Here is a 23,349-nt window from a genome sequence, read left to right on the forward strand (position 1 = left end):
TAAAAACCTGAATGTGTAGAGTCATAATAAAATCATCAGTACTAAATCATATATCTCTGAGACAGTGTTTGCATACATTCACTAACAGAAGTGTTTTCAGATAGTTTATTCTTTCTTAAGAGAGTTGCTCTTCCCCGGCAGCTCCGTTTGTGCGGAGTTGGTTGTGATCTGGTTTCGTATTAGGTGGCGCTTGTTATCCTCAGCGTCCAGGCCCACTGACAAGGCATTTGGCCGTAGGACAGTGTGGGCAGTAGAACCCACAGTTCCTTCGGCTTCACCATCTCCCACTGCACAGGCCCGAAACCGAGGAGCTCGACCTTTATTTGGAGCGAGAGAAAACACGCGATTAAGTATCAAGACGTGAAGAAACAGAGCTGTAAAGGAGTTACAATTCTGTCTGTCTGAGCACAAACTGATGCGATTATGTTGCCGTGCGTGTGACCATGCTGTGTGTCTGACCTTGGAGGACTGTAACGTCACCACAGGTTCGCTCAGCATCACCAATCCGTCATGCGGCCACTTGAGCAAGATGGCAAAGACGCTCTTCTCCTGGGGTCTGTAGGTGTACCTGTCGATGAATCGAGATGCCGCACTTCATCAACAACAACAACAACAACAACAAAAAAATGTACCGTACATATATCAGTGGCCTTTGGTTTAAAGCCTCAGTCGCACCCACCAAATGTTGGGGGTGACGCTGTCGTTCTGCGCTCGCCACGCCGTCGTGTTGTAGATTGCCTCGCTGTTGACCTTCAGCCACTGGCCCATCTGCCTCAGACGCTCCTCAAATATGGGAGCGATCACTCCGTCTGGTGTGGGACCGACGTTCATCAGCATGTTTCCACCGCAGGACACCGTCTCCACCAGCGTCTGACAGACACACACGCACACACACACACACACACACACACACACACAGGTGTGTTGTGGTTTTGTACTTTGTGCAAGCAGTTGGGAGCCTAATTGAATGGGATTCATTGCGTCTCCATTAAATATGTACAACTATGAGCATTTTTCTTTTTTTTTGACGTGTGATAACGTGATAGGTGGGAGGTTGCTGAGTAGGGAAATGAGGCAGATCTCAGTGCGAGCAGGACGCGCAGGAATGTTTTTGGAGGATGCTGAACAGGAGGGAGGAGGGGTGAAGAAAAGTTGAATCTCTCACCGCCACCAGCTGCTCAATGGTGAGGAAGTCGCTGAGCGGAGCGTTCCGTCGGTAACCCCAGGACTTTGTGTCAATGGTCATGCAGTTCTCCCACTTGTGCTTGAGCAGGTGCCCTGGCAGGTAGCGATCAGCGCAGGTGTAGTACCCGCCGTGCGTGCAGATGGAGCCGTAGCCCCAGCGGTCGTTCGTCACCACGGTGTCTCGTACGGGGCTGCGGGGGAGGAAAGGTTGACGTTACTCACAGGCTGTTGCTGTGATCTCCCCCCCCCCAAACATTCATTTTGCCAGTGTTTTTTTCTTAGATGTTGCAAGCCAGTGGATGAATTTCCCGGAAATTAAGAATGTGCATCCTTGGCTTGCTTGACTTTTCAGACAGCGTGTGCCAAAAAAAAAAATCCAGGAAATCAGCCCTTTGTGATGTCACAGAGGTGTCTCCTGGGTTAGTGACAACACTGCCAGTTGGTGCCCCCAGAGACCTTGTTTTTTTTTTTTTGTCTTTTTTTTTTGTATGATGGAGTAGTTTTGTAGTGTTTGCAGCAGACCACAACCCAGCATTTTAGTAGGAGACTGTGAACAGAGGGCTAAATCCATTTTTTTTAATCAAGTCCTGAACTGTGTGTCATGGGACCTTTTACAGTGCCGTCCTACTTTCATACCTGTCATTGTAAAGCCACGCCAAGAAGCCCGTGCTGTTCCAGTACTTGTCTGGTGCGTCTCCGTCCCCGTCAGACCAAAGCACCTCTGGCTTGTACTTGAGCACCAGCTCATAGAGCTCAGGCAGACTTTTCATCATAGGGAAGTAGTTTGTTGTGAACACATTGGCAGCGTCCATCTCAAACAGCGGGTTGAACCACTCAAAGAGGGAGTGATAGAGTCCTACGCGCAGGTCGGTGTTGGCACGCAGGGCACCCACCACCTCATCTACCAGATCCCGTTTGGGTCCAACATCTACCGCATTCCAGTTCCAAGATGTTTTGGAGCCCCATAGGGTGAAACCTGTAACATTCACCAGAAGAAATCAAAATCAAAAAAAATCAACAATGCCAGTACTGGGAACCACATCCTTTTATCTTTTTCTTTTTCTTTTTTCCCCCCTTTTTTTTTTTAAATATGACATTTGATTGCAGGATTACCAAGAATTAGGAAGTTCTCAGTGCATTGTACCTTCATGGTGTTTTGTGGTCAGGACGACATACTTGGCACCGGAAGCGGCAAAGAGTTCCGTCCACTGTTTGGCGTCAAAGAACTCAGCGGTGAACATTGGAGCAAAGTCTTGGTACTTGAAGTCTGGGGGATAGTTCTTCTGCATGAAGTCAACATAGGGCTTCAGCTTCTGCTTTTGCCAGTACCACCTGCAAGCCGAGGAACACAAGTGAGAGGCAGATGTGTCCAATAGTGCCACAAAAACGTCCTAAATTCCAGGCATTTATTGGGGGGGGGGGGGGATAAAATCTGTCTATAAAATCACAAGGATGCAAAACTGTGACGACCCACCGCCAGGAGGTGTGGTCTCAAACTCACCAGAACCACTCACTGCCGAAGCTGGGCACGGAGAAAACCCCCCAGTGAATGAAGATGCCGAACTTGGCCTGGTCGTACCACTCCGGCAGCGGTCTGGAGTCGATGGAGTCCCAGTTCGGCTCGTATTTGGCTCCAGCGGAACCGAGCAACAACAGCACCAGCAACAGGGAACTAACAGCCAGCCAGCCCATTCTGACAACAAACGCAGCCGGAGGAACCTGGAGCTGAGCTGCCCGACAAGCAGGAAATGAATGGAATGACCTAAAGATCAGAGTGACTTCCTGGTTGTATTTAATTATTTTTTCCGATATGCACGTGCGTGAAATAGAGTCAAAAAACAACAAACAAAAAACCGTCAAAGCGAGGGGTGTTTACGATTAGTACCGTGTGAACAGACGACTTCACCTACCGGGCAAAACAATGTGCCGCCTCTGTGGGACGCGCCGTGCAACACATTGAGCGCTCCCGACATGTATTTTGCGCATGCGCACCATGTATCCTGTTTTTGCTGCTCATGCTTTCGTTTTAAGGTAGTAGCTCGAACGCAATGCAAACAAACATGTCCGGATATGTCGATTGCCACTGTCACATCTCAGCGAGCGACTTTGACAAGGTAGATTAACTTCTTTTTTCCACCCTTAAGTGCAACTTTTGGCTCTAACGTGTCCTCTTCGTTGACATTTTAGGACATAGACGAGGTGATCGAGGGTTCAAAAAAGGTAAGATGCCGCAGCTTAAAATGAGTGACAGCGTGCCTTTTTCTACTTGTCATGGTCCGAGCACTGACAGTGTTGCAGGACTGGGGCGACGCGTTTACGTCATCGGTTACGTATATACGTCGAGGTGTGTGTGTGTGTGTGGGGGGGGGGGGGGTCAAGTCATATCGTGGCCTCACCGCGTCACTGTTGTGCCCCAGTGTGATTGTCTCTGGAAATTAGACTGTGATTAACGTGATGCCGTAAACGCACCTTCAGTTGTGTTTCATGTTGTTGCGTATACTCAAAGGCTGGGTTGGTGGCGCTGTTGGCTGTGGCCGAGCATGCTGGGGAGTTTGCCAAGGTGATTGAGCTGTCGCAGAGGTGAGTTTCAAACCCTGTGGGCACAACAAGACTCAGTGGAATTCTGCGTTCAACTTACCTGCTGTTTCCTCACGTCCTCAGGTTTCCCGGGTTTATTTTCCCCTGCCTTGGAGTCCATCCCGTTCAGGAAGTGTCTCCAGAGCAACACAGGGGGGCGTGTCTCCAGGTAGGCTACTCCATTCAGTCCATCCTCAAGGAACGGCAACAGATACTCAGATGGACCTAGTCTGGAGTTTGAACCAGACTCTTGGGAGCTTTTTTGTTTTTGTTCTTTGTGTTTTTGTAGTTCAAGTTATTGCCCTCCCTTTCTTTGCCTTTATGCAGGATCTAGATGCTGCTTTACCCTTAATACACACGCACAAGGACCAGCTCGTGGCTATCGGGGAGGTAACACCTCAGTGCGCCACACGTTTTTGTCATCCAGCCTTCATTTGCAGTGATGTTTTGAGCGATGACGGACATTTTGCCTCCGTTACCGTTCAGGTCGGCTTAGATTTTACGCCCAGATACATCAAAAGTGATGTGGACAAGGAGAATCAAAGGCAGGTCCTCGTTCAGCAGGCACAGCTAGCCAAGGAACTGGATCTCCCTCTGTGAGTCATAATAATAAAACAGTTTGGACATCATGTGATATTAATGCACCTGGTAATTTTTTTATTTAACGATCACAAGTGATCATTGTTCTGTCAGTATTCATGTTTTTTATTTCATTTCTAGAAATGTTCACTCGCGCTCTGCAGGGAGACCCACAATCACCTTGCTGAAAGAGCTCGGTGAGCTTCACATCCCCTTTACAGCTTTGCCAACTAGTATGGGGCATTAAACTGCAGTTGCCCCTTACCGCCACTAGGTGCCGACAAGGTCCTGCTCCATGCTTTTGATGGCAAACCGTCTGTTGCAATGGAGGGAGTGAAGGCTGGGTACTTCTTCTCCATACCGCCATCCATCATCAGGAGTGACCAGGTGCAGCTTTTGTCATTTGTTTATTTTTAATATGCTGTCCAACATCTGACTCCTCTCAGGCACTGACATGTCCGATAGAAGCGGGGTGTTTACTTAGTTTGAGTCAGCTGATGCTATCGCCGCGACTGTTAATGATTCATGATGGCTTCCTCCTGTGTTTTCCACCGTAAAGCAAAAACTTGTGGAACAGCTGCCATTGGAAAACATCTTACTGGAGACGGATTCCCCTGCACTTGGTCCAGAGAAGCGGGTGAAGTTTGGAGTTGATGGAAAACGCATATTAAGAATAGAAAAAAAAAAAAAAATCAATCAAAATAACATGTATTTTTTTAAATTCTCAATACAGGTGAGAAATGAGCCGAGAAACATCGCTGTTTCTGCCGAGTACATCAGCAAGGTGAAAGGCGTGTCGCTGCAGACGGTGATGGAGGTGACGACACAAAACGCCCTGCGACTTTTTCCAAAGTTGAAACTCGCCCTCAGACCCTGAAAAAGAGATGCTCCTTTTATTTGCTGTGTTTTAAACAGTTTGGTCAACATTGTTTCTCTCCATTACAGCACAAAAAAATAAATAAAAATAAAATACAGAACCAGTGTTATGAAATTGTGTAGCAGTACAACTGTACCAGAGTGCCAATATGATTGGATGGAGCTTCCTGTTAACACTCCTGTGTTGTTGTATTGTACTACAAGCATGCTGTATAATGAAACATCCTTGCAGCACCAAATACATCTGCGTGTTTAACTGTCTGCACGTGCTTTGAAACAACGCTTCACAATTCAATTCCTTGTAAATGTATCTTAATATCATTATTGGTTAATATAAAAAATAAAATGTGTATTCATTTATATTCGTGTGTGTCCCTGTATTTGCACCCGATGACGGTAATGAGGGTATTAGGAGAAAACCTGGTACAGGTGCGCTTTCAATTCCAGCGTGGGGACGTGTCGGCATGACGTCACCGGACGGGGGGGAGAATGGTGTGTGTGTGTGTGGGGGGGGGGGGGGGGGGGTCTGCAGATTGACAGCGCCTGCAACCACTCCGGTGGTCCCGTGGTTGGTGGGCGTGCGCAGCCACGAGCGCCTTGTGCTCGTCTGGTGCGTAAAAAGTTGGGAGCAGGGGGTGTGCGCGCGCGCGTCCTTTGACGTGTCGGTGCCGCCCACCATCACCGCCACCCAGGCTGAAGGTATCGTCGGTAAGAAAAAAAAAAAAAGTGTGTCAAGTCAAATCAAGGAGGAGGGCGGCCGGTGCTGCAGCTGCGCGATGCTCAGGACGTGAGCGCGGAGCTGAGAGGATCAGAGCTGCCGAGTTGGTGAGTTGTTGCGGAGGAAGGTTTTCAATCTCTTTATTCTGGCCGCCCGATTGTGTTGTTTATTTGCTTTTTTTTTGTTTTCGAGCTTTTTGTTTTTGTTTACCTGCTCCGTTTTTCTTGCCACGTGCCTTCGAGCCGTTTTCCTCCGAGTCCCGCTTTATCCGACACGCACGGAAACATGAACCTTACATGAGCCTCTTGTAAAAAAAAAAAAAAAAAAACGATTTAAAGGACCCGCATTCTGCGCCGTTTTACCAAATCTCTATCTTTCCATCGTGGCAGTCCGGTGGAGGCGCCACGCAAACATTAATTATCCCTGGGAAGAAAGAAAAAAACGTGCTTTAAATGGCAACATTCAGCAGCGATAGTTTATATACCGCAAAAATAAGTTTAAAAAAAAAAAAACAGCTTCAAGTTTTAGCTTCCTTTTGAACGAGGCAATCAAAAAGCATTGAGTAACACCTGGTTGGATGAGGGGGCGTGATCACTAACCTAGGCGAGGTACCCATGCCTTGTGTGACGTCATATTTTTCTCAGATTTTAGTTTTAGTTTTTTTGTTTTTTCAGGCACTAAACTTTGGGGAGTTCATGGACAGACTGGATATTTATATATTTTTTTAATTTAATTTTTACTTAAAAGGGACAACACGTTGATGAACATCACATGTAAATATGTCATAAACTAGTTTCCATCTGTAGTCCCTTGGCAGGTTGATGTTTGCAGCAGACTAAACCAAACACAACAACATGAAAGCACAAATTTGGATAAAGCAGGGAATAAAGGGAAGACATTGGACCTTCTTGCAGGTCCAAGCATCAGCACCATGGCAGGCGACGCGATGCTCTGGAGGGGTCTCACCCGGATGAAGCAGGTGGTCACCAGCAGGGCCCCGCCCATGAGCCAGGCGGCGGGGAACCTCAGTCACACTGCTGGGGTGACGGGGGTGAGTAGAACCAGAGTCACAAACGTGTGACCTAGGTCGTTCCTGCCCTCCACCACCTCATCAACACCATGACAGTAGCACCCTGAGGTGGCGCTGGAGAGATTTCTTGTCTTTTTTTTTATGGAGAAATTTTTACAGCTGAGTGTTGAACATATTGTTGTGAGGGGTAAGCAAATCTTTTGAGCACTCGGTCACCACCAGTTTGTTCCTTGAATGGGTGATTTTCATCTTGAAACTCAACTTTAACAACTCAGGTGATTAATACATATTTAAGAAGGTCCAAGTCTGTCTCATTTTCACATCTGACTCCTGTCTCACCAACCGCACACCAACAAACTAGAATACACGTGACCTGTTACGGCACGTTTTTGCCCAGGAGTCGTCCTGCAGACGGCCGGACTTCTCCTTGGTGCCGGCTCACAGATACTCCACGTTGGGAGCTTGTCTCCTCGGCGGCGGGAGAGGAGGCCCTCGCAGGGACTGGACCAGCAGCCTGTTCTTCACACAGACGCGCTGCCTGAACCAGGACAAGTCCAGACCGTTGACCTCGTCCAACAAAACGGCAAACGCCAAGAAAGCGGAGGCGAGGCACAAGCAAGTGGTACGCTAGTGACTTCTTACAGTACTTTACTCTTTTTTTTTTTTTTTTTTTTTGTGCTAATTTCATGATATTTGTCATGATGCAAGCGCAATGAAATGTTTGGTATGTGAACTGTTTTTCGTGGTTCTTCAAGTTGATCAAGTTGTGTTTCAGCTCAGCGAGAAGTCCAGAGAGAGGAGGGTGCCCGTCACTCGCATCGGCCGCCTGATGAATTTCGGAGGTGAGTGATCTGTTGATAAATCATTGGCCTTTTTTTCAACCCAAAAAAAAAAAAAAAAAATTCTATCTTAAGACAATGTCATCCTCCAGAGCATAAAGCTGTCTGTATAAACCCTAGGAGCCCCTATAAAACTTGGAGCGCCACAGACGATGATGAAACGCCTACGGGATGCTAGATGGGCAACTCATTGCCTCGTCTTTGGATTAACATTTTATCTTGGAATTGGATAAAATTAAAAAAAAAAAAAACAGACGGGCTAAAAAAAAATGCATCAATCACTAAATATATTGTGCCGGCTCTCCGTCACAGTGTCAGTAGCACAGAAATGGTTTTGTTGGGGGCGAGTCGGGAATGTAAGAAGGTGTGGAGCAGTTGCCTGTGTGTGAACCGCGCTATCGTGTTCCTTCGCCTCCTTTCACCGAGCTGCGTCTCCTCCACGACTCTGCGTGGAGCTCTGTTGCCACCTCGGCCGATTGCTCTTATCGCCTCCTTTCTCTCCGCAGCTCTTATCAAATGCGAAGTAGGGCACCGCTGTGGTCAACCAGCACCTTTATGTGTTTTCTTTCTCTCTCCGCACAGGTCTGGCTGTGGGACTCGGCATCGGGGCCCTCGCCGAGGTGGCCAAGAAGACTTTAAGACCCACGAAACAAAGTGAGAGAGAGAGAGGATCTAAAATGATGCTGAGGGAGGAAAACCTTCTGCAGCTTGTCTGTGAAGGCTCTCAGTCATCCAGGTCATCTTAAGGTGAAAGGGTTTAGTTAGGGCAACTGGACTTGATCAGAATCAGCTTTATTGGCTGGGTTTGTACATGCCAAACAAGGAATTTGCTTCTGTTTTTTTTCTCTATTCTACTACTTGGGTTAAAAAACAAACAAACAAAAACAACTACAGAATAAGTAAAAAGTAAGGGTAAACAATGTGCAACCAGAAGTATAAATAAGCGTGTGTGTGTCAGTTGTCAAGTCCAGTTACCCTCACTCAACCCTTCTGCAGCTTCTTGTTGCCACCAACTCCATTTTCAGTCATACGTCTGACCGAGTTGCACATTAAATCTGTTTTTGTTTTCTTCTCAGGGGACGAGAAGGCCGTCCTGGACTCCAACGTCTTCCTGTCGGAGGCCAACGCCGAGAGAATCGTCCACACGCTGTGCAAAGTGCGAGGCGCCGCTCTGAAACTGGGACAGATGCTCAGCATTCAGGGTAAGGAAGGGGGACCAAAAAAAAAACCCAACAGAAATAATGACGTGGTACAGGGACGCTCGGACCCCACACACGCTTGAATACAGGTTGAGCCTTCAGCGGAGACTCGACACATGTTGACTCACACGGGACGTCGGAGAGAAAAACACAGAGGTGCCCTCGCCTGAAATAAACCTCAGGATCCGTCCAGTCAACACTATTGTTAGCAGCCCAGGGGTAAAAGGTCCTTAAATGGCCTGCGGGCCCTGAACGCCACACACGCACTGTAAACAACTCTCTAGATTGTCCTGCTCATTTATCATCGTTCCAGTCGAGCCGCAGAGTTTGCAAACAAGTTTTGTTGGTTATAATAATAATTTCTTGGTGGTGGGTAAAACGTGTCGAACCCTCAGAAAGACGACTCGTTTATAGGTCCAGTTTTATTGTTCTTTCATTCTCATGAGTATTGACGTTGCAGTTTCTCACAGAAGGCATCAAAACTACGCATGAACACACATTGTATAGGAAACGATAAGCGTAAAATAACTTAAAGATGTTTTATATTTAAATTCTTCAAGTTGGCCACCTTTCATAAAAAAAACATCTGTAGTTATTTAATGTGTTTTTCTCTGCTGCATTATTACATATATCTTGCTCACATATTTGATGTCTTCAGTGTCTGCAGTGTAGAAAGTTGGAAAGACAAAAACAAAATTGCATGAGAAGGTGTGGTCAAACATTTGACTCTGGTGTGTATATATGAGAACCATTGTATTGCTATGAAAACCAAATGACTTTATTGTACTGGGAGTATACACTCATTAATATTTATGGGCTGTATTGTTAAACCTTTGCCAATATAAAAATCAATGTTATGCACTGGACCATTGAACCACGCTTTTACTTCTTTTCTTTTCTCTCGTCTTTCCTCGTCAATGTCCTCCTCTCAGACGACGCCTTCATCAACCCTCAGCTGGCCAGGATCTTCGAGCGCGTGCGCCAGAGCGCCGACTTCATGCCCCCCAAACAGATGATGGTAGGTGGAGGAGGAGGAGGAGGGGAGACGACGACACTCGGGCTTAGGAGCCGCCAAGGCGTCACCTGCCCTCTGCTCCACAGAGGGCCGTCAGCAGCGACCTGGGCCCCCACTGGAGGGAGCGGCTGGACCACTTCGAGGAGAGGCCGTTTGCAGCCGCCTCCATCGGCCAGGTGCACCTGGCCAGGCTGAAGGACGGCAGGGAGGTGGCCATGAAGGTCCAGGTGTGTGGGTGTGTGTGGGGTCAGTGGGGTCCGGCCAGAGTCGACCTTTTGTGAAGCCTTTACCCAACATGCACTGCTCTCTCAGTATCCCGGAGTGGCCCAGAGCATCGACAGCGACGTGCACAACATCATGGCGGCGCTGAGTTTGAGCAACGCGCTGCCCGAAGGTGACGGCAGAGCGGCCATCGCTCTCACGGTTGCAGCCACTGAGGGGTTTTTTTTTTTCACCCTTTTCTCTTTTTTTTTTCGTTAAAACGCTCGTCCTCCATTCACAGGCCTGTTTTCTGACCACCTCATCGAGGTCATGAGCCGGGAGCTGGCGCTGGAGTGCGATTACATAAGGGAGGCCAACTGTGCCAAAAGATTCCGGTGAGTTTTCTTATCGCAATCTTTTCTTTTCTGTCCGCATGCACACACGCACGCACGCATTAGAATGAGAAGCTGACGCAGTTGCTGGAAATCAGTGGAAGACGAGGGGCACACCTTGCCTTTTTTACAGATTTTTTTTTTTTTTTTTTTAAATAAAAGAAGCAGGAAAAAGAACTTCATAGAGAAAAACCAAAGGTCAAATCTTGCACATTGATCAGGAAGCTAGCAAAATATTATTCCAGAGTGAAGATCCTTACACACTGGGAAAAAGGTGAAGCGACGTGAAGATGGGAATTTTTCGCCAGGAAATCTTTTCTGTACACACCAACCGCAACGCGATTCTACGCATGTAATTCAATAAGCGAATGACTTTTGGGGCTCTTTCCGTCACAGAGGGACGCCAACAAATTACCGAAGTTTTGATGTGACGTCATCGAGATTCCAACATCATTTTGATTGGTCAGAGGTCCAGCCATTCGCGTTTTCACCTTGCAAAATCCGACGCAAGACCGAAAAAATAAGTCGCTTTTTTGCTCTGTGAAAATTTGCTGCCTGTTCGGTACGGTTGCATTGACTTCAGTAAGTTTATAAAAAAAAAAACTGGCAAATTCGCTTCCAGTGTGCAAGGACTTTGAGACTGTTGGCATCACTCTGTGCAGTTACATGGGCCGTAACTTAGTAATTGCATTACAAGCGGCTTGTAAATACTCTGTTCTGATTAAATTGGCGTGATCAAATCAAAACCTATGAGGAAGTTCTAGGGGGGCGATATGACTTCTGCCAGATCAGGAAGAAGAAACTACAAGCTGGTAACATTCTTATTGATGAGCATTTTATTTTCTATGAACCAGCTGCATTGATTATTGCTGTAGTTGTCAATAGAAGGGGAGAATGACCAAATACCTCAATGCATGTCAGGCAAATACCTAAACAACAATGTATTTACTCAAGCAAGTGTACTTTGTGATTGTCCTCTATGCTGGAGCCGGATAAGAAAGAATTGTCTGCTGGCGTGGAGCTCGTCATCGTGCAGGCCACCAGCCCCCAGTCGGGGTTTCTCTCCTGGAGCGCAAACTTTGTTTTCTCCGACCTGTGTTTCCGTGTCAGGGAGCTGCTGCTGGGCCACCCTTTCCTCCACGTGCCCGACGTGATCGACGAGCTGAGCAGCCGTCACGTTCTCACCACCACCCTGGTGCCGGGCTTCCCTCTGGACCGGGCCACCGACCTCCCGCAGGAGCTCAGGAACGAGGTGCCAACGGCCAGGAGAAACCCAGGAGTCCTGCTTCCGCCTGAGAGCTCGCCCACTGTTCCAACACACTCCACAGAACCTTTATTGATTTTAATTTCCTTTCAATTTTTGTCAGATTTGTGAGCAGATCCTGATGTTGTGCCTGAGGGAGCTTTTTGAGTTCCAGTACATGCAGACTGATCCAAACTGGTCCAACTTTTTCTTTGATCCTGAAACTCACAAGGTCCGTACACATCGCAGCACTATTTAGTTTTAGGATTATCTTTCTAATCACCCTTATTTCACTGACGCGTCCAGGTGGCTCTGCTGGACTTTGGTGCAACACGAGGATTTGACAAGAGCTTCACCGACAACTACATTGAAGTAAGAATGACTCGGACAAAACTTAACACTTTACAATGTTCCATGTTGGTAAACAAACAAAGATTTGTCTTTTCATATGAATGCCTCTGCTGCACTGTAATCTAAATTCACGTTGACGCAAACGCTGTCTTTTCCTTGGAGCAGATCATCAATGCAGCAGCCAATCGAGACAGAGAGGCCGTCCTGCGCCAGTCCAGACACATGAAGTTCCTCACAGGGTTCGAGTCCAAGGTAAAGTGTGACAAAAGCTCTGAATTAAATGTATTTTCATGGTTGCGACTGGTCTGAACCACTTTTTTTTTCAGCAAGGAATTGGTGAAAGGAATCATCAGTGAAACTAGTAGCATTCACATTCCCTGATGAAAAACGTCACTTTAAAAAAAAAAAAAAAAAAGCCTTCACTGACATCTACTGACCATGTTGGAAATTACAGGGCTCTGACTAACAATCCTAACAATCTTGGACTAACATGGTATGTTGGTACCCTACTTACCGCTGTCCCTCAGGTGATGGAGAACGCCCACGTGGACGCGGTGATGATCCTCGGCGAGGCCTTCTCCTCCTCGGAGCCCTTCGACTTCGGCGCTCAGAGCACCACCGAGCGAATCCACAGGCTGATCCCGGTGATGCTGCGGGAGCGCCTGACGCCGCCGCCCGAGGAGACGTACTCGCTGCACCGCAAGATGGGCGGCTCCTTCCTCATCTGCTCCAAACTCAAGGCCAAGATGTCCTGCAGGAACATGTTCCAGGAGACCTACGACAACTACTGGAGGGATGCACGAGCACAGTCGGCACACTGATGTACTTTTTTTTTTTTTTGACTATTTAACTAGAAACATTTGGAGCTTTTTGGATATTTTTCTTTCTTTTTGGTGTGCGCAACCTGGGCTGGATCGTTGTTCGAATTGTTTTTTTTTTTATGGAATTGGGATGTAATGTTCGACGTAACTCTGCACAAACGGGAAACCAAGTTAACATGTGAGGGTTATTTGTACTTTGGGTTTGAAATGGTGCGAGGACCTCCTCTCCATCCAAACAGGATTTGTCAGTCGGCATCGATCTCACCGTGATGTAACCAAAGCAAGTCACAGAGCACAGATGATTGTTTTGGAGTGACGTCACAATGACTTTAAATGACTGTAATAAAATGAATGTACTTTCACTGACTGGCTGAAAATGGAATTTATTTTTTTACAGTTGAATTTATTGACACAAACAAACTTGTCTAGGCAGAGATGCAGAGCTTCAAACCCCCAAATAGAACCATAGTGTGTTGTCTAAAAGTCCTGACAGTCACATAAATAAATCTTGTGAAATAAATGTAAGGAGATGCAGTGAGCGCCGGCGGTTCAGCCGAGGTTTCCTCGCTCCACTTGGATGGTGACGCCGGAGAATCCAAACTGGGAGCGCAGCAGCTGTGTTGCCTCCGTGAGGACGACCTGTGTGTCAGCTTCTTCCACTGAGAGGGGAAAACTTTGTTAGGAAGTGTGGAGGAAACATTTTATTGATCAAGGAAGGTTTACTCGGGGCGTGGGAGGGAATCAAGTTTTCTTTACCAACCAGGTATTAATACTTTGACTTTTTCTTCAGTTTTCCAGCAACAAATGACAATTTTAAAAAGTGCTATTCATACAATGGGATTTCTTGGTAAAACAATTTAGCTTGTATAGTAATATATCAAATAAAATGCATGAATTCTTTAATAATTTGACCATAATAGCTGTGAGCCTCTCTAACTTCAAGAAAAAGTCACGTTAAATGCTTCCCATAAGATTGAAGTATCCTATTTATTTAAAATATATTAAAAAAAATCTATATTAAAAAATGAAAAGATGACTTCAAGGGTTCCTGTGTGATTCAAAATGTCTTCATTTGTTTTGTTTCTTTTTTTCTTTTTTTTTCATTAAGCAACATTCCAGTGTGTTTGTACCTGCAGCGACGTGGACCGAAATCAAATAATGGTTCATGTTGAGGCTCCACATGTGCATATTGTGCAAGCCCGCAACTCCCCTCACGGACTGCAGCAGCTTTTTCACCGCATCGGCGTCGACATTCTGTGGAGTACCTGCATGGGAAGACGGGGGGCGCCCCACAATGAATTCTGCAATCATAAAAGAAGGGGGGCCTGATTTGTTTTGCACTTTGCTCACCTTCCATCAATATCCTGAAAACATCCTTGGTGACGGGGAGAGTCGTCCCAACAACGAGCACGGAGAACAGGAAGGTGCAGATGGGATCGGCTGCTTTATATTCGGGCTGTGGGACAACAAGAGTGACGTCGAAGTTGCTCTGAAACTATGAAATGCAGCGTATCACGTTTCAGTGCTTTTATTTGTGTTTCATCAACACAGTCGCCTGCAGGTGACAAAAATGTCAAAGATCTTTGCAACTTGCTGGCAGTCTCTTTTGCGGAAGTGGATCTTTGGAATTTAAAGGACCAGTTTGTCAAATTTAATGCTACTTCCTCTTTTCCGATGCTTTTCACTTGATCGCACATCTCTCTTATCACAGCTGTGACGTCAGGGTGAAGCTCGACAAACCTGGGCAGCGCCACCGTCTGGACAGGTTGAGAGGCATAATGGTCCAGTCTGAGGGCCTCCTTCCAAGTGGACCGACCTGCTCTTTCTGTAACTATGACTGCTTATAACTTAACAAATGTATAAACTCAGTAACTTTGTATTGAGTCAATACATCCACTTTTAACTCCTTTTTATGCCTTTATATCACTTTAAATGTTTTCCTTTTAAGCCTTTCAATAAAAAAAAAAAAAAAAACATGCACTCAGTTTCTCCTTTCATCCTTCAGCCTTTGGACAATCTGGACAGTTCATCCTGAAAATGATCAAATGAAGTTTAATAGTATAGTTTGAATTAATTGAATCCTTTCCATCGCTTTCCTTGCCCGAGTCTTAAGGCGTTCTCTAGTTTTTTGTTCTTTTTCTCACTGACCCAGATGTGGATGACGAGAGCAGCCGTCAGGACCCCGACACTCTGCACCAGGTCTCCCAACACGTGGATGAAAGCGGCCCTCACGCTGGCGTTGCTGTGGCTGTGGTGGTGACCACCGAGTTGCTCGGCCCCCTGCTGGCGCTGACCGCCGGCCGGGCCGTGGGCGTGTCCGTGCGGCGCTCCGGACTGGTGGAGGATCGCCGCCATCCTGCCGAGGTGAGAAGGTTAGAGACTCTATGACCATGACCGGATCCGGATCAGGCTGCGAGTCACTCGCACACTCACAGGATGTTGACGGCCACGGCGCAGCCGGAGGTGAGGAGCATGATGTGGCTGTCGATGTCGTAGTCCCCAGCCGTGAGCCGCTGCACGGCTGAGACCAGTAGTGCCCCCGTCACGGCCCAGACGGAGGCCACCGACAGGAGCATACCCAGAATCTCTGAACGACACGCAATACACACCAACATCAGGCCACGCTAATCTCAACCCTAAACTCAGCCCAACCCCAGTCTAGCCAAAACCCAACCCTCACCGTAACCCCACTCTAACGCTAACCCTAAACCCAACCTCAAACCTCATCCCCAAACCGTAACATTGTAGTCTGGAAATATTTTTAAAATATGGTCGATTGAAAGCAATTTTAAACATCTATTATCCTTTGATTGTTAATGCGCTGCAGCAACAACACACCAGTGATTAATTTCACTCCTCCATCTTGCAAATATCATACAGTCTCACGTAGTGCTGGAAAGGGCAACTGGAGCAATCTTCAGTCTTTGATGCTAAAAGTAAAAAAAAAGCTAGAGGCTTTCTGACGGTGCAAGTGTTAATGTCAGGAGCATTGCTTGAGTTCAGCTTTATCGCAAACTAGGAAGCCTCCAGTGGCTTCCAGGAAGGCTCCTAGATAGAGAGTTTAGGTCAGAGTTCATCAGGATGGAAATGGCAACATTGAACACTCAAAATGCAGCCCGTTTGGAAGCGTTCAACAAGAAGCACATTGGTGCGGCTGGTTTACTGAAGGCGAGCTCAAAAACAGTGAAATGGATCCCGTAAAGCTTTTGCATTGTCAAAAAAAAAGTGATTAGCTCGCCTGCTCTGTGCCAGCCAAAGGTCATGGTGCCGCCCTGAGGCCTGGAGGAGATCCACAGCGAGAAAATGCTGATCAGGATGCTGCCAAAGTCAGTCAGAAGGTGCGCTGCGTCCGTCATGATGGCCAGACTGTGAGCAGCGTATCCACCTGGGGGATTCACACAGAGTTCTGAGTGAAAACTATTGAAAAAAAAAAAAAAAAAAGACGGTGGGTTTAAAGTGAGGAAGTGAGACAACCTCTCCTGTGACTTAGACCTTGTAGTATTGTAGTGGTCTTTTGTCCTCGTCATTGATCGAAACCTTAATGTCAAAACTAAACAAACACAATCAAATGAATCAAAATCAAATAAAATGTCCACTTAGGCACCAAGGAATGCGAATAGGAGTGCGACAGTCCAATGTCCAAGAATAGAGTCGATCGTATTATTCAGAGCCGCATTTGAGACGGGAATCATTGGGTGACCTGACAGCCCAAGTCCAACTCCAAATACTGAGGGCCAAGCAGGGAGAATTGATGAGAATTCACATTGACTCAAATCATGCCAAATATTTTGAACAAACTAAAGGTTTATTCATCAAACCAAACAAAACTAAATAATTAATAAATATTACAAAAATGACAAATAGCTCCAACAGCAATTAAGTACATTAAGATGGTGCAGCTGGACAGGAAGTTAAGTATTGGACTAGGAGACTGAATTGCTTTTTAGTTCACCTTCACAAGATCCATCAGGAAGACACTTACTCCCCTCAGTTCTCTATTTGTTTCTTTTACAGTCACAGCTCCTTGACTTGGTGTTTCTTGTAACACAACAGATGAAGATTGTATTTTATATACTTGACATTTCTGCACCATAGTATAAAAATACTTCAAACATAGAAAAATGTCAGATGTTGTTTCAATAAAGACTCCAGTGCAGCAGCATCACATGATTAACCAGCCGTGTTTGGAGGGAAACAAGATGATCACAGAAGCAGAGCCGACACCTGGCTGGAGGTGTGGTCACCTTCTTAAGCATCCTACCACGTTGGTGGCTGTGTGTCTGAATAAACTGATTTTAAAAATAAAAATCTATTTATTGTGGAAGCGTTCGTTTTTTGAAGACCTTTGTCAGGCAGCGATGCACGCTCTCCCTCTCACCGATCACCTCTCCCATCATGAAGAGGAGGCTGATGCCACAGGCAATGACAAGCTTCCTTCTGGCCAGACGTCTGGTGTCACCGTCGACCTCCGACACTGATCCGGTCACCTGGCAGAGCTGCTCGTGCTGCCGCAGACCGACAAGGCTGGACACATCTTCGCTCCACTCTGATGACGAGTCTGAACTTTTCTCCTCTGATGCTCCCAGCCTAAATTGAGAGAAAAGTGCCATAATTGTCAAAGGTTTTTGATATGATAGAAACTTGAAATCTCACCAGCTTAAAGTGTCGGGATTATCCTCAATCAGGTGTTGTTTCTCGGACTCTGTTGAAAACTCCATTTGTTTCACCCTCTCAGTTCAACTCGTGTGCCAGAGAATCTCGCCACCTGCTCCAAACAAGTGTTATCTGACTGAGGGGGAACAAATCAGCAGCCAATGGCAGCAGCCTGGCTGCCTCGTTGGGTCAGAACGACAAAAACCTTCACTAGAAATAGGGCGACACGAGACTGGAAACGCAAGGGAACATCAAGATGGGACTTAGCAAGTGAAGGAAGAGTTCTGTCAGGCTTGTTGGAAGATGCAGCAGTGGATACCAGGTTACGGCTCTATTAGAAGCTGGACTAGCTAGCTATTTTTCACCAGCGAAACCTTCAATAAATCTCGACATGTAGCCGCTACATTCGGACTTTGTCACATTCCGAATGTGCCGACACTAACAAGTATCTGCTCAGCTGAGCTATTAGTTCAGCAATTAGTTGCTGTGCATTATGTTTTTTCTTCCCCGCTTGATGCTGCTTAATTTTTCTGGTTAATTAAAAATGAATACAAACTCCTGTGACAATGGTTAAGTTCACACTTTATGACACAATACATTAAAATTAACATTCTCGAAAAAAAAAATTTAAAAAGAAAAAAAAAGAAAAAGGCATCTAGCAACCAAGGAAAACCAAGTCACTGCAGTGTACACGTTTTAGGGGAGTTGACAAATCCACCCATAACCTGTACATCTTTTACACATGAATGTAAATATATACATTTCGAATTGTTTGACCTTGACTGTAACCCGGACACTTCCGACTTGAACAGCATGAACAGGTTGTAACCTCTTCACTTTGACATTTTTCATTTTGTGTCAACAAGTCATTGACGATACAACGTCGCCATCCGCTGGCCAAACAGGAAATTACAGACAAAACCATGTTGTTGTTGTTTTTGTTTTTTTTTAGTACTGCAGCCTCTCGACTTTGACGCGCCGCTACAGAAAACAAGCGACCCCACACTGCCACGTTTTCTGAAACACCTTCTCAAGACTTTGAGCATGTTAGGATATGAATCTGGACAATATTGCAGTAGCAACATAGCGACAAATGAAGCATGCTAATTTTTTTTTTTTTTTTTACACATTTCCTGTCACCAAATGTGTTCAAACTGGAGCTTTCAGTGACCAACGATGTTCCAAAAGCACCCGCGTCTTGTTTTGTTTTCATGCCGAAATGTCAAAGTTTTTCAGAGAATAGCAATATCCTTGATGCAGCCTTTGATCAGGGCCTAATATTCTCCCTAATGCCTCGGTCATAACTCCACATCAACACCATGTTCAAAAGGTGCGTTTTGGTCATTGTTCACGTCTGGGTGTCTGGGATTCTCGAGCTCCACACGGGCTCCTGGGCTAAACTAATCACAACCAGGCTTTGGCTAAATAAACAGCATTTTTGCAATATACATACTGTATACATGTTTTATTGCATTACGTACAACACATTTTCTCTCACAATCATACAACTATTTTGCATGTCTCCCCAAATTTATTACTTAGGTTATTGTATTATTGCGGTCATCATGTTATTCATTCTCATCAGGACACGCACAGTCGGCGGATATATACACAAATTAAAAAAAAACTACAGCGTATTTCTGAGGAATGGAAGTCTACATTGTTCCATGCAGCAGTTCTCTTCCAGCACGTTTGACTGTGTGTCTTTCAAACCATCATGGCACCTTCTGGATCTTAAACATGAACTTCAGGATATTAAAGTGCATGAGAAAAAAAAAGGAATTATTCCAGAGCTTTTGATCTGCATGGCTTCATCACTGCAGCACCCCCTCCCCTCCCACAACTTGTCCAATGTTTAAAAAAGAACAAACAAGTTAAAAGAATAAATATGATTTATGATGTCGCACAATCCCGGTGGCCCAGAAAAAGGTGTATCTGTATATGGCACGATCACATTTAATGTGTGATTTTTCTCTTGAGTGTGTGTGTGTGTGTGTGTGTGTGTGTGTGTGTGTGTGTGTGTGTGTGTGTGTGTGAGAGAGAGAGTGAGAGAGAGGAGCTTGCTGTGAGTCCCAGAAGAAACAACCGCATAAAATATCAGCACGCTATCTGCATCCAAGTGGAAAAAGACAAATGATAAATACGACCATCGATCAGGACATGTTTTCATACACAATTTGGACTCAGAGTGGCTCCACGGGCAGCTCAAGGCGTAGTAGTGCTGTTGGTCGCATTAGGCTGGATCACAATTGGTGTGCTCTCCCCTGGACCTGTGGGGGAAATTAAAAAAAAAATTTTTTTGTTGAATTGAAATTAAAAAAAAAAGCAGTTATGACAAACGGATGAGCGAGAGGGGGCGGCAATGAAGTGAAAAGCCAGCTGTTGCAATGACGGTTTAAACAATCACAGTGCAAACAGAAGTCATACAAAGGCACCAACAGAAGAACGTGTTAATTGTTTCGTGCAGCAGTGGCATGGTGCAAAAATATTAGTATGCAATTTGGCAAATTCCAGCGGCGCTGGCATTAAACATTCCATGTTGTGAAAAAATCCCACGATGATTCAGATGGCAAGTGTGCTTTTCAGTTCCGCAAAGACGTGAAGTCAGGAAATTGCATCCGATGGCAGAAACAAAAGACAGCAATTAGCCAAACACATCACATTGAGCAAATCAAAAATGCAGCGCAACCTTGCCCGTCGACTGCAAAACAGGGAAAGAGGGAAGAGGAAGTGCTCCGACTGATCAGTCGCACAGACACCGAGAACCAAAACGTGCTGGAGTGCTGATGCCCGGTTAGAAGCAGCCAGAACCATGCGTTGACAAAGCGCCGGCTCCGGTGTCAGCTGGATTAGTAGAGCAGCGCCCAAGCAGCGGCCGGCTGAGGACGGTTCAACGTTACCTGAGGGCGCGACAACTTCACCGGTGGCGGTGAGAACTATTGGCGCATTGGAGGCCGGCTGACTGATTATTACAGGGTCTCCTGCTGTGGAACGAGAGTCGACACTGAGCAACCTGCAGGTCTCCCGTTTAAAGCGACTGCCCAACACCAGAAAATGGAATTTGGGCCCGACTGTTAACGGGACAAGGTCTTAATTGACTGTGAGTGTCTAAGTTGTGCAAGACTCTTCTTACCTGTGCAATAATTAAAAAAACAAAAAACAACCGTGATGACAGTGTATTGAAAAACAGTAGATCAAAAACAAAAAAAGAAAAATCACCTCTTCTCGTTTCTTTTCTTCTTCTTTTTAATATTCTGACTAAGTCAACATCACACCACAGCGGGTTAATCTCTGACACACCATTCTACCAAGATTTTGGAAATAAACCTCCCGAAATTTGTCCCCGTATTTCTCTCCATGTAACAGCGCAGACAAAAATAATGTGGAGGTGCAAAGAGGTGAACGCTGAAGATAGTTTCACTAAAAATACTGCTTTCAAAATCAGATCGGCTCATTCTTACGTCTGATGAAAGGGACAAAAATAGACAACAAACAGCATGTGATGTGCTGCGAGGCAGCCTGACTGCTGCTGCTGCAGCAACATACACAGCGACGCTGTGTTAACACTGTGTTAACACCGCGGTGACATTTTAAGAGAAACCAACATTAAATCTAAATCACTCACCCTCATCGTTTTCTCTGAGCTCCGCCTCGAGGTCCTCGGGGTCGACGTAGACGAAATCCTCCTCTTCGGGACCTTTGCATTTCCCGCAGCAGAAACAGCAGCAGCATAGACAGCAGCAGCAGGTGAAAATGCTGCAGCAAATCACAAGACCCTGGACACAAAGGGAAGATGGTTGGTGTTATTCACGAGTCAACACCGGCCAACATCCGCACCTGGAAGACAAACAAGCCCTGCAACACGGCAGGAGGTTTTTCAAACTAGATTTTGTGTCAATCTTGACTGACTCGAGTTACTCACACACATGTTAGCTATTTGCATTTGGTCCCTCAGTCTTTCATTTCATGCACAAAACCACACTGTGCACCGCTCACCTTGAACCAGCATTTTGACATGAGGAAGTAGTACTTGACGCCCTCTTCCCCAAACTGCTCAGCAGCGTAGAGGCCCATGGAGCCGTACTCATCGTAGATCTTCCGCTTGTTCTCATCACTGAGAATGGAGTTGGCATTGTTGATCTCTTTGAATTTCTCTGCGGCTTCCGGGTTGTCTGGGTTCTTGTCCGGATGATGCCTCAACGCGAGTTTCCTACAAGCAGGCAGGAGGACACAAGCTGCCGTTTACACAGCTGTATCTCGTAGTCTAAAAATGGTCATAAGCTACGAATTACAACGACTGAAAAACGACCTGAAGCAATTTTGGACAAGTTGTAGTTTCATTGTCTAAGTATACACAACCAGGAAGCGTTTCACTTTCACTTAGCTCGATAAAAATCAACCAAAACTGAGTAATGGCGACTGTTGCGGGATAAAATGAGAATGAATCTACAGTGAATGAAAAAAGTCAATACCACAGTAAAGCATTACAAGTATTGACCGAGACAAATGACGGTATAGCCCCAACATTGAGCAACAGGCGGAAATAATACCTCCCCCTGGATTACGCCATATGAAGTATGTGGAAGGATTTAAATCAGGTTAATATGATCTGTTGTGAGGGATTACATGGGCGTTGGGGTTCCTAAAAAAAAAAAATTAAATAAATAATAAATAAATAAAAAATCTGGCAACGCCGCTGAGTGCTGATTGTCGTCTTTACAACCTGGCGATATTTATAGCCAAGTTTGTGTGTCAAAAGTGAGCGTCTTGGAAATGGACACACGCAGATGTGAAGCCTTCCCAGGGACACACCTGTACGCCTTCTTTATGTCCTCCGCGGACGCTCCTTTCTCCAAGCCCAGCACTTTATACAAGCTGTCTCCTGCCGTGGACAGTTTACGCTGCGGTCTGTTTTGGTCCTCCATGGTTCACGAGTTGAACAGCTTTGACATTAGTGAGACTCTTCCTGTAAGTTCCGGGGATAGGAATGTGAGACATGTACAACTTACCGAATAAAACGAACACATACAAAAAAAAAACCGAATTGTCAATAAACGTTTATAATCACACGGAACAGCCGCAACTGTCCGAGTTAGCGAATGCTGACGCTTTTCTTTGGTTATGTGGAAGTGGCTCATTAGGAGTGCTAAATGACTTACGCTAACATTAGCTCACTTTAGCGCGGGCTGCATTAGCAAAGAAGGCGCGAGGAGCCAATTTGACGTGCTATTGTACGTACTGGAGGCGTAACTGTGGCCGTCTTCGATCGAATCATTGAGTCCGGAACGTTTCCGCCGGTCTTCCGCCTGTTTGTTCCATGAATTGCAGCTGGCAGACGGTTTATCCTCTATTGAAACTTGTCGCCTCATGAACCGGGGCAAAGCTTAAGAGGATGAAGTAAGGAGTGAAGGACGAAACAGGAAGTAGTCGCGTTACGTCACGTGGGACGTTCACGCGCGCCCGGCGGTGTTTTAAATATGCTGGATATATATGTTAAAAAACAACAACAAAAAAACAAAAAACAAAACATGGACGATGAAAAAAAACAAAAACAAAACTGAGAATAGGATTAATATTATTTTTAAATTCACCTTTTCCTTTGCATCCAACATTTTTGCAAAGCATGACTATTTTTAATCCAATGTAACTGCACTAAAACCAAAAACATGT

The 23,349-nt window shown here is 45.8% G+C and overlaps 5 protein-coding genes across 7 annotated transcripts; 2 read left to right on the top strand and 3 right to left on the bottom strand.

Annotated features, from left to right (window-relative positions):
- Positions 1–20: 20 nt before the first annotated feature.
- Positions 21–3,006, bottom strand: fuca2 (alpha-L-fucosidase 2). Its single transcript, XM_076023400.1, has 7 exons — positions 2,687–3,006; positions 2,330–2,517; positions 1,822–2,161; positions 1,166–1,376; positions 680–870; positions 460–568; positions 21–317 (listed from the first exon to the last, which is right to left on the bottom strand). Exons 1-7 carry the CDS (start codon positions 2,875–2,877, stop codon positions 180–182), a joined length of 1,368 nt encoding a protein of 455 aa, XP_075879515.1. The 5' UTR covers positions 2,878–3,006; the 3' UTR covers positions 21–179.
- A 79-nt stretch (positions 3,007–3,085) lies between these two features.
- LOC142886344 (putative deoxyribonuclease TATDN3) lies at positions 3,086–5,365 on the top strand. Its single transcript, XM_076023405.1, has 10 exons — positions 3,086–3,299; positions 3,373–3,405; positions 3,692–3,765; positions 3,847–3,931; positions 4,090–4,152; positions 4,249–4,358; positions 4,483–4,538; positions 4,616–4,728; positions 4,901–4,978; positions 5,075–5,365. Exons 1-10 carry the CDS (start codon positions 3,234–3,236, stop codon positions 5,216–5,218), a joined length of 822 nt encoding a protein of 273 aa, XP_075879520.1. The 5' UTR covers positions 3,086–3,233; the 3' UTR covers positions 5,219–5,365.
- Positions 5,366–7,448: 2,083 nt separating this feature from the next.
- Positions 7,449–13,388, top strand: coq8ab (coenzyme Q8A, genome duplicate b). Its single transcript, XM_076023401.1, has 13 exons — positions 7,449–7,587; positions 7,741–7,807; positions 8,387–8,458; positions 8,881–9,006; positions 9,936–10,021; positions 10,105–10,245; positions 10,331–10,412; positions 10,521–10,614; positions 11,722–11,863; positions 11,979–12,086; positions 12,161–12,226; positions 12,371–12,457; positions 12,733–13,388. The coding sequence occupies exons 2-13, from the start codon at positions 7,795–7,797 to the stop codon at positions 13,024–13,026; spliced, it is 1,311 nt and encodes a 436-aa protein (XP_075879516.1). The 5' UTR covers positions 7,449–7,587; positions 7,741–7,794; the 3' UTR covers positions 13,027–13,388.
- A 10-nt stretch (positions 13,389–13,398) lies between these two features.
- On the bottom strand, positions 13,399–18,131 carry LOC142886342 (proton-coupled zinc antiporter SLC30A2-like). Its single transcript, XM_076023402.1, has 8 exons — positions 17,680–18,131; positions 17,405–17,613; positions 16,265–16,411; positions 15,460–15,613; positions 15,175–15,382; positions 14,377–14,482; positions 14,157–14,291; positions 13,399–13,685 (listed from the first exon to the last, which is right to left on the bottom strand). Exons 1-8 carry the CDS (start codon positions 17,742–17,744, stop codon positions 13,576–13,578), a joined length of 1,134 nt encoding a protein of 377 aa, XP_075879517.1. The 5' UTR covers positions 17,745–18,131; the 3' UTR covers positions 13,399–13,575.
- A 113-nt stretch (positions 18,132–18,244) lies between these two features.
- Positions 18,245–23,096, bottom strand: LOC142886346 (dnaJ homolog subfamily C member 5-like). Of its 3 annotated transcripts, none has more exons than XM_076023407.1 (6): positions 22,919–23,096; positions 22,492–22,645; positions 21,676–21,889; positions 21,305–21,455; positions 20,580–20,660; positions 18,245–19,949 (listed from the first exon to the last, which is right to left on the bottom strand). In XM_076023407.1, exons 2-6 carry the CDS (start codon positions 22,602–22,604, stop codon positions 19,885–19,887), a joined length of 624 nt encoding a protein of 207 aa, XP_075879522.1. In that variant the 5' UTR covers positions 22,605–22,645; positions 22,919–23,096; the 3' UTR covers positions 18,245–19,884. The 3 variants fall into 3 exon arrangements, with proteins under 3 accessions (XP_075879522.1, XP_075879521.1, XP_075879523.1); XM_076023406.1 differs by having other exon boundaries at positions 20,580–20,663; positions 22,919–23,095; XM_076023408.1 differs by lacking the exon at positions 20,580–20,660 and having other exon boundaries at positions 22,919–23,095.
- Between the last annotated feature and the right edge of the window lie 253 nt (positions 23,097–23,349).

This window comes from Nelusetta ayraudi, unplaced genomic scaffold (genome assembly GCF_046127955.1).
Source record: "Nelusetta ayraudi isolate G7.1 ecotype Tasmania unplaced genomic scaffold, CSIRO-AGI_Nayr_v1 ptg000015l, whole genome shotgun sequence".
In the NCBI taxonomy this organism is placed as follows: Eukaryota; Metazoa; Chordata; class Actinopteri; order Tetraodontiformes; family Monacanthidae; genus Nelusetta; species Nelusetta ayraudi.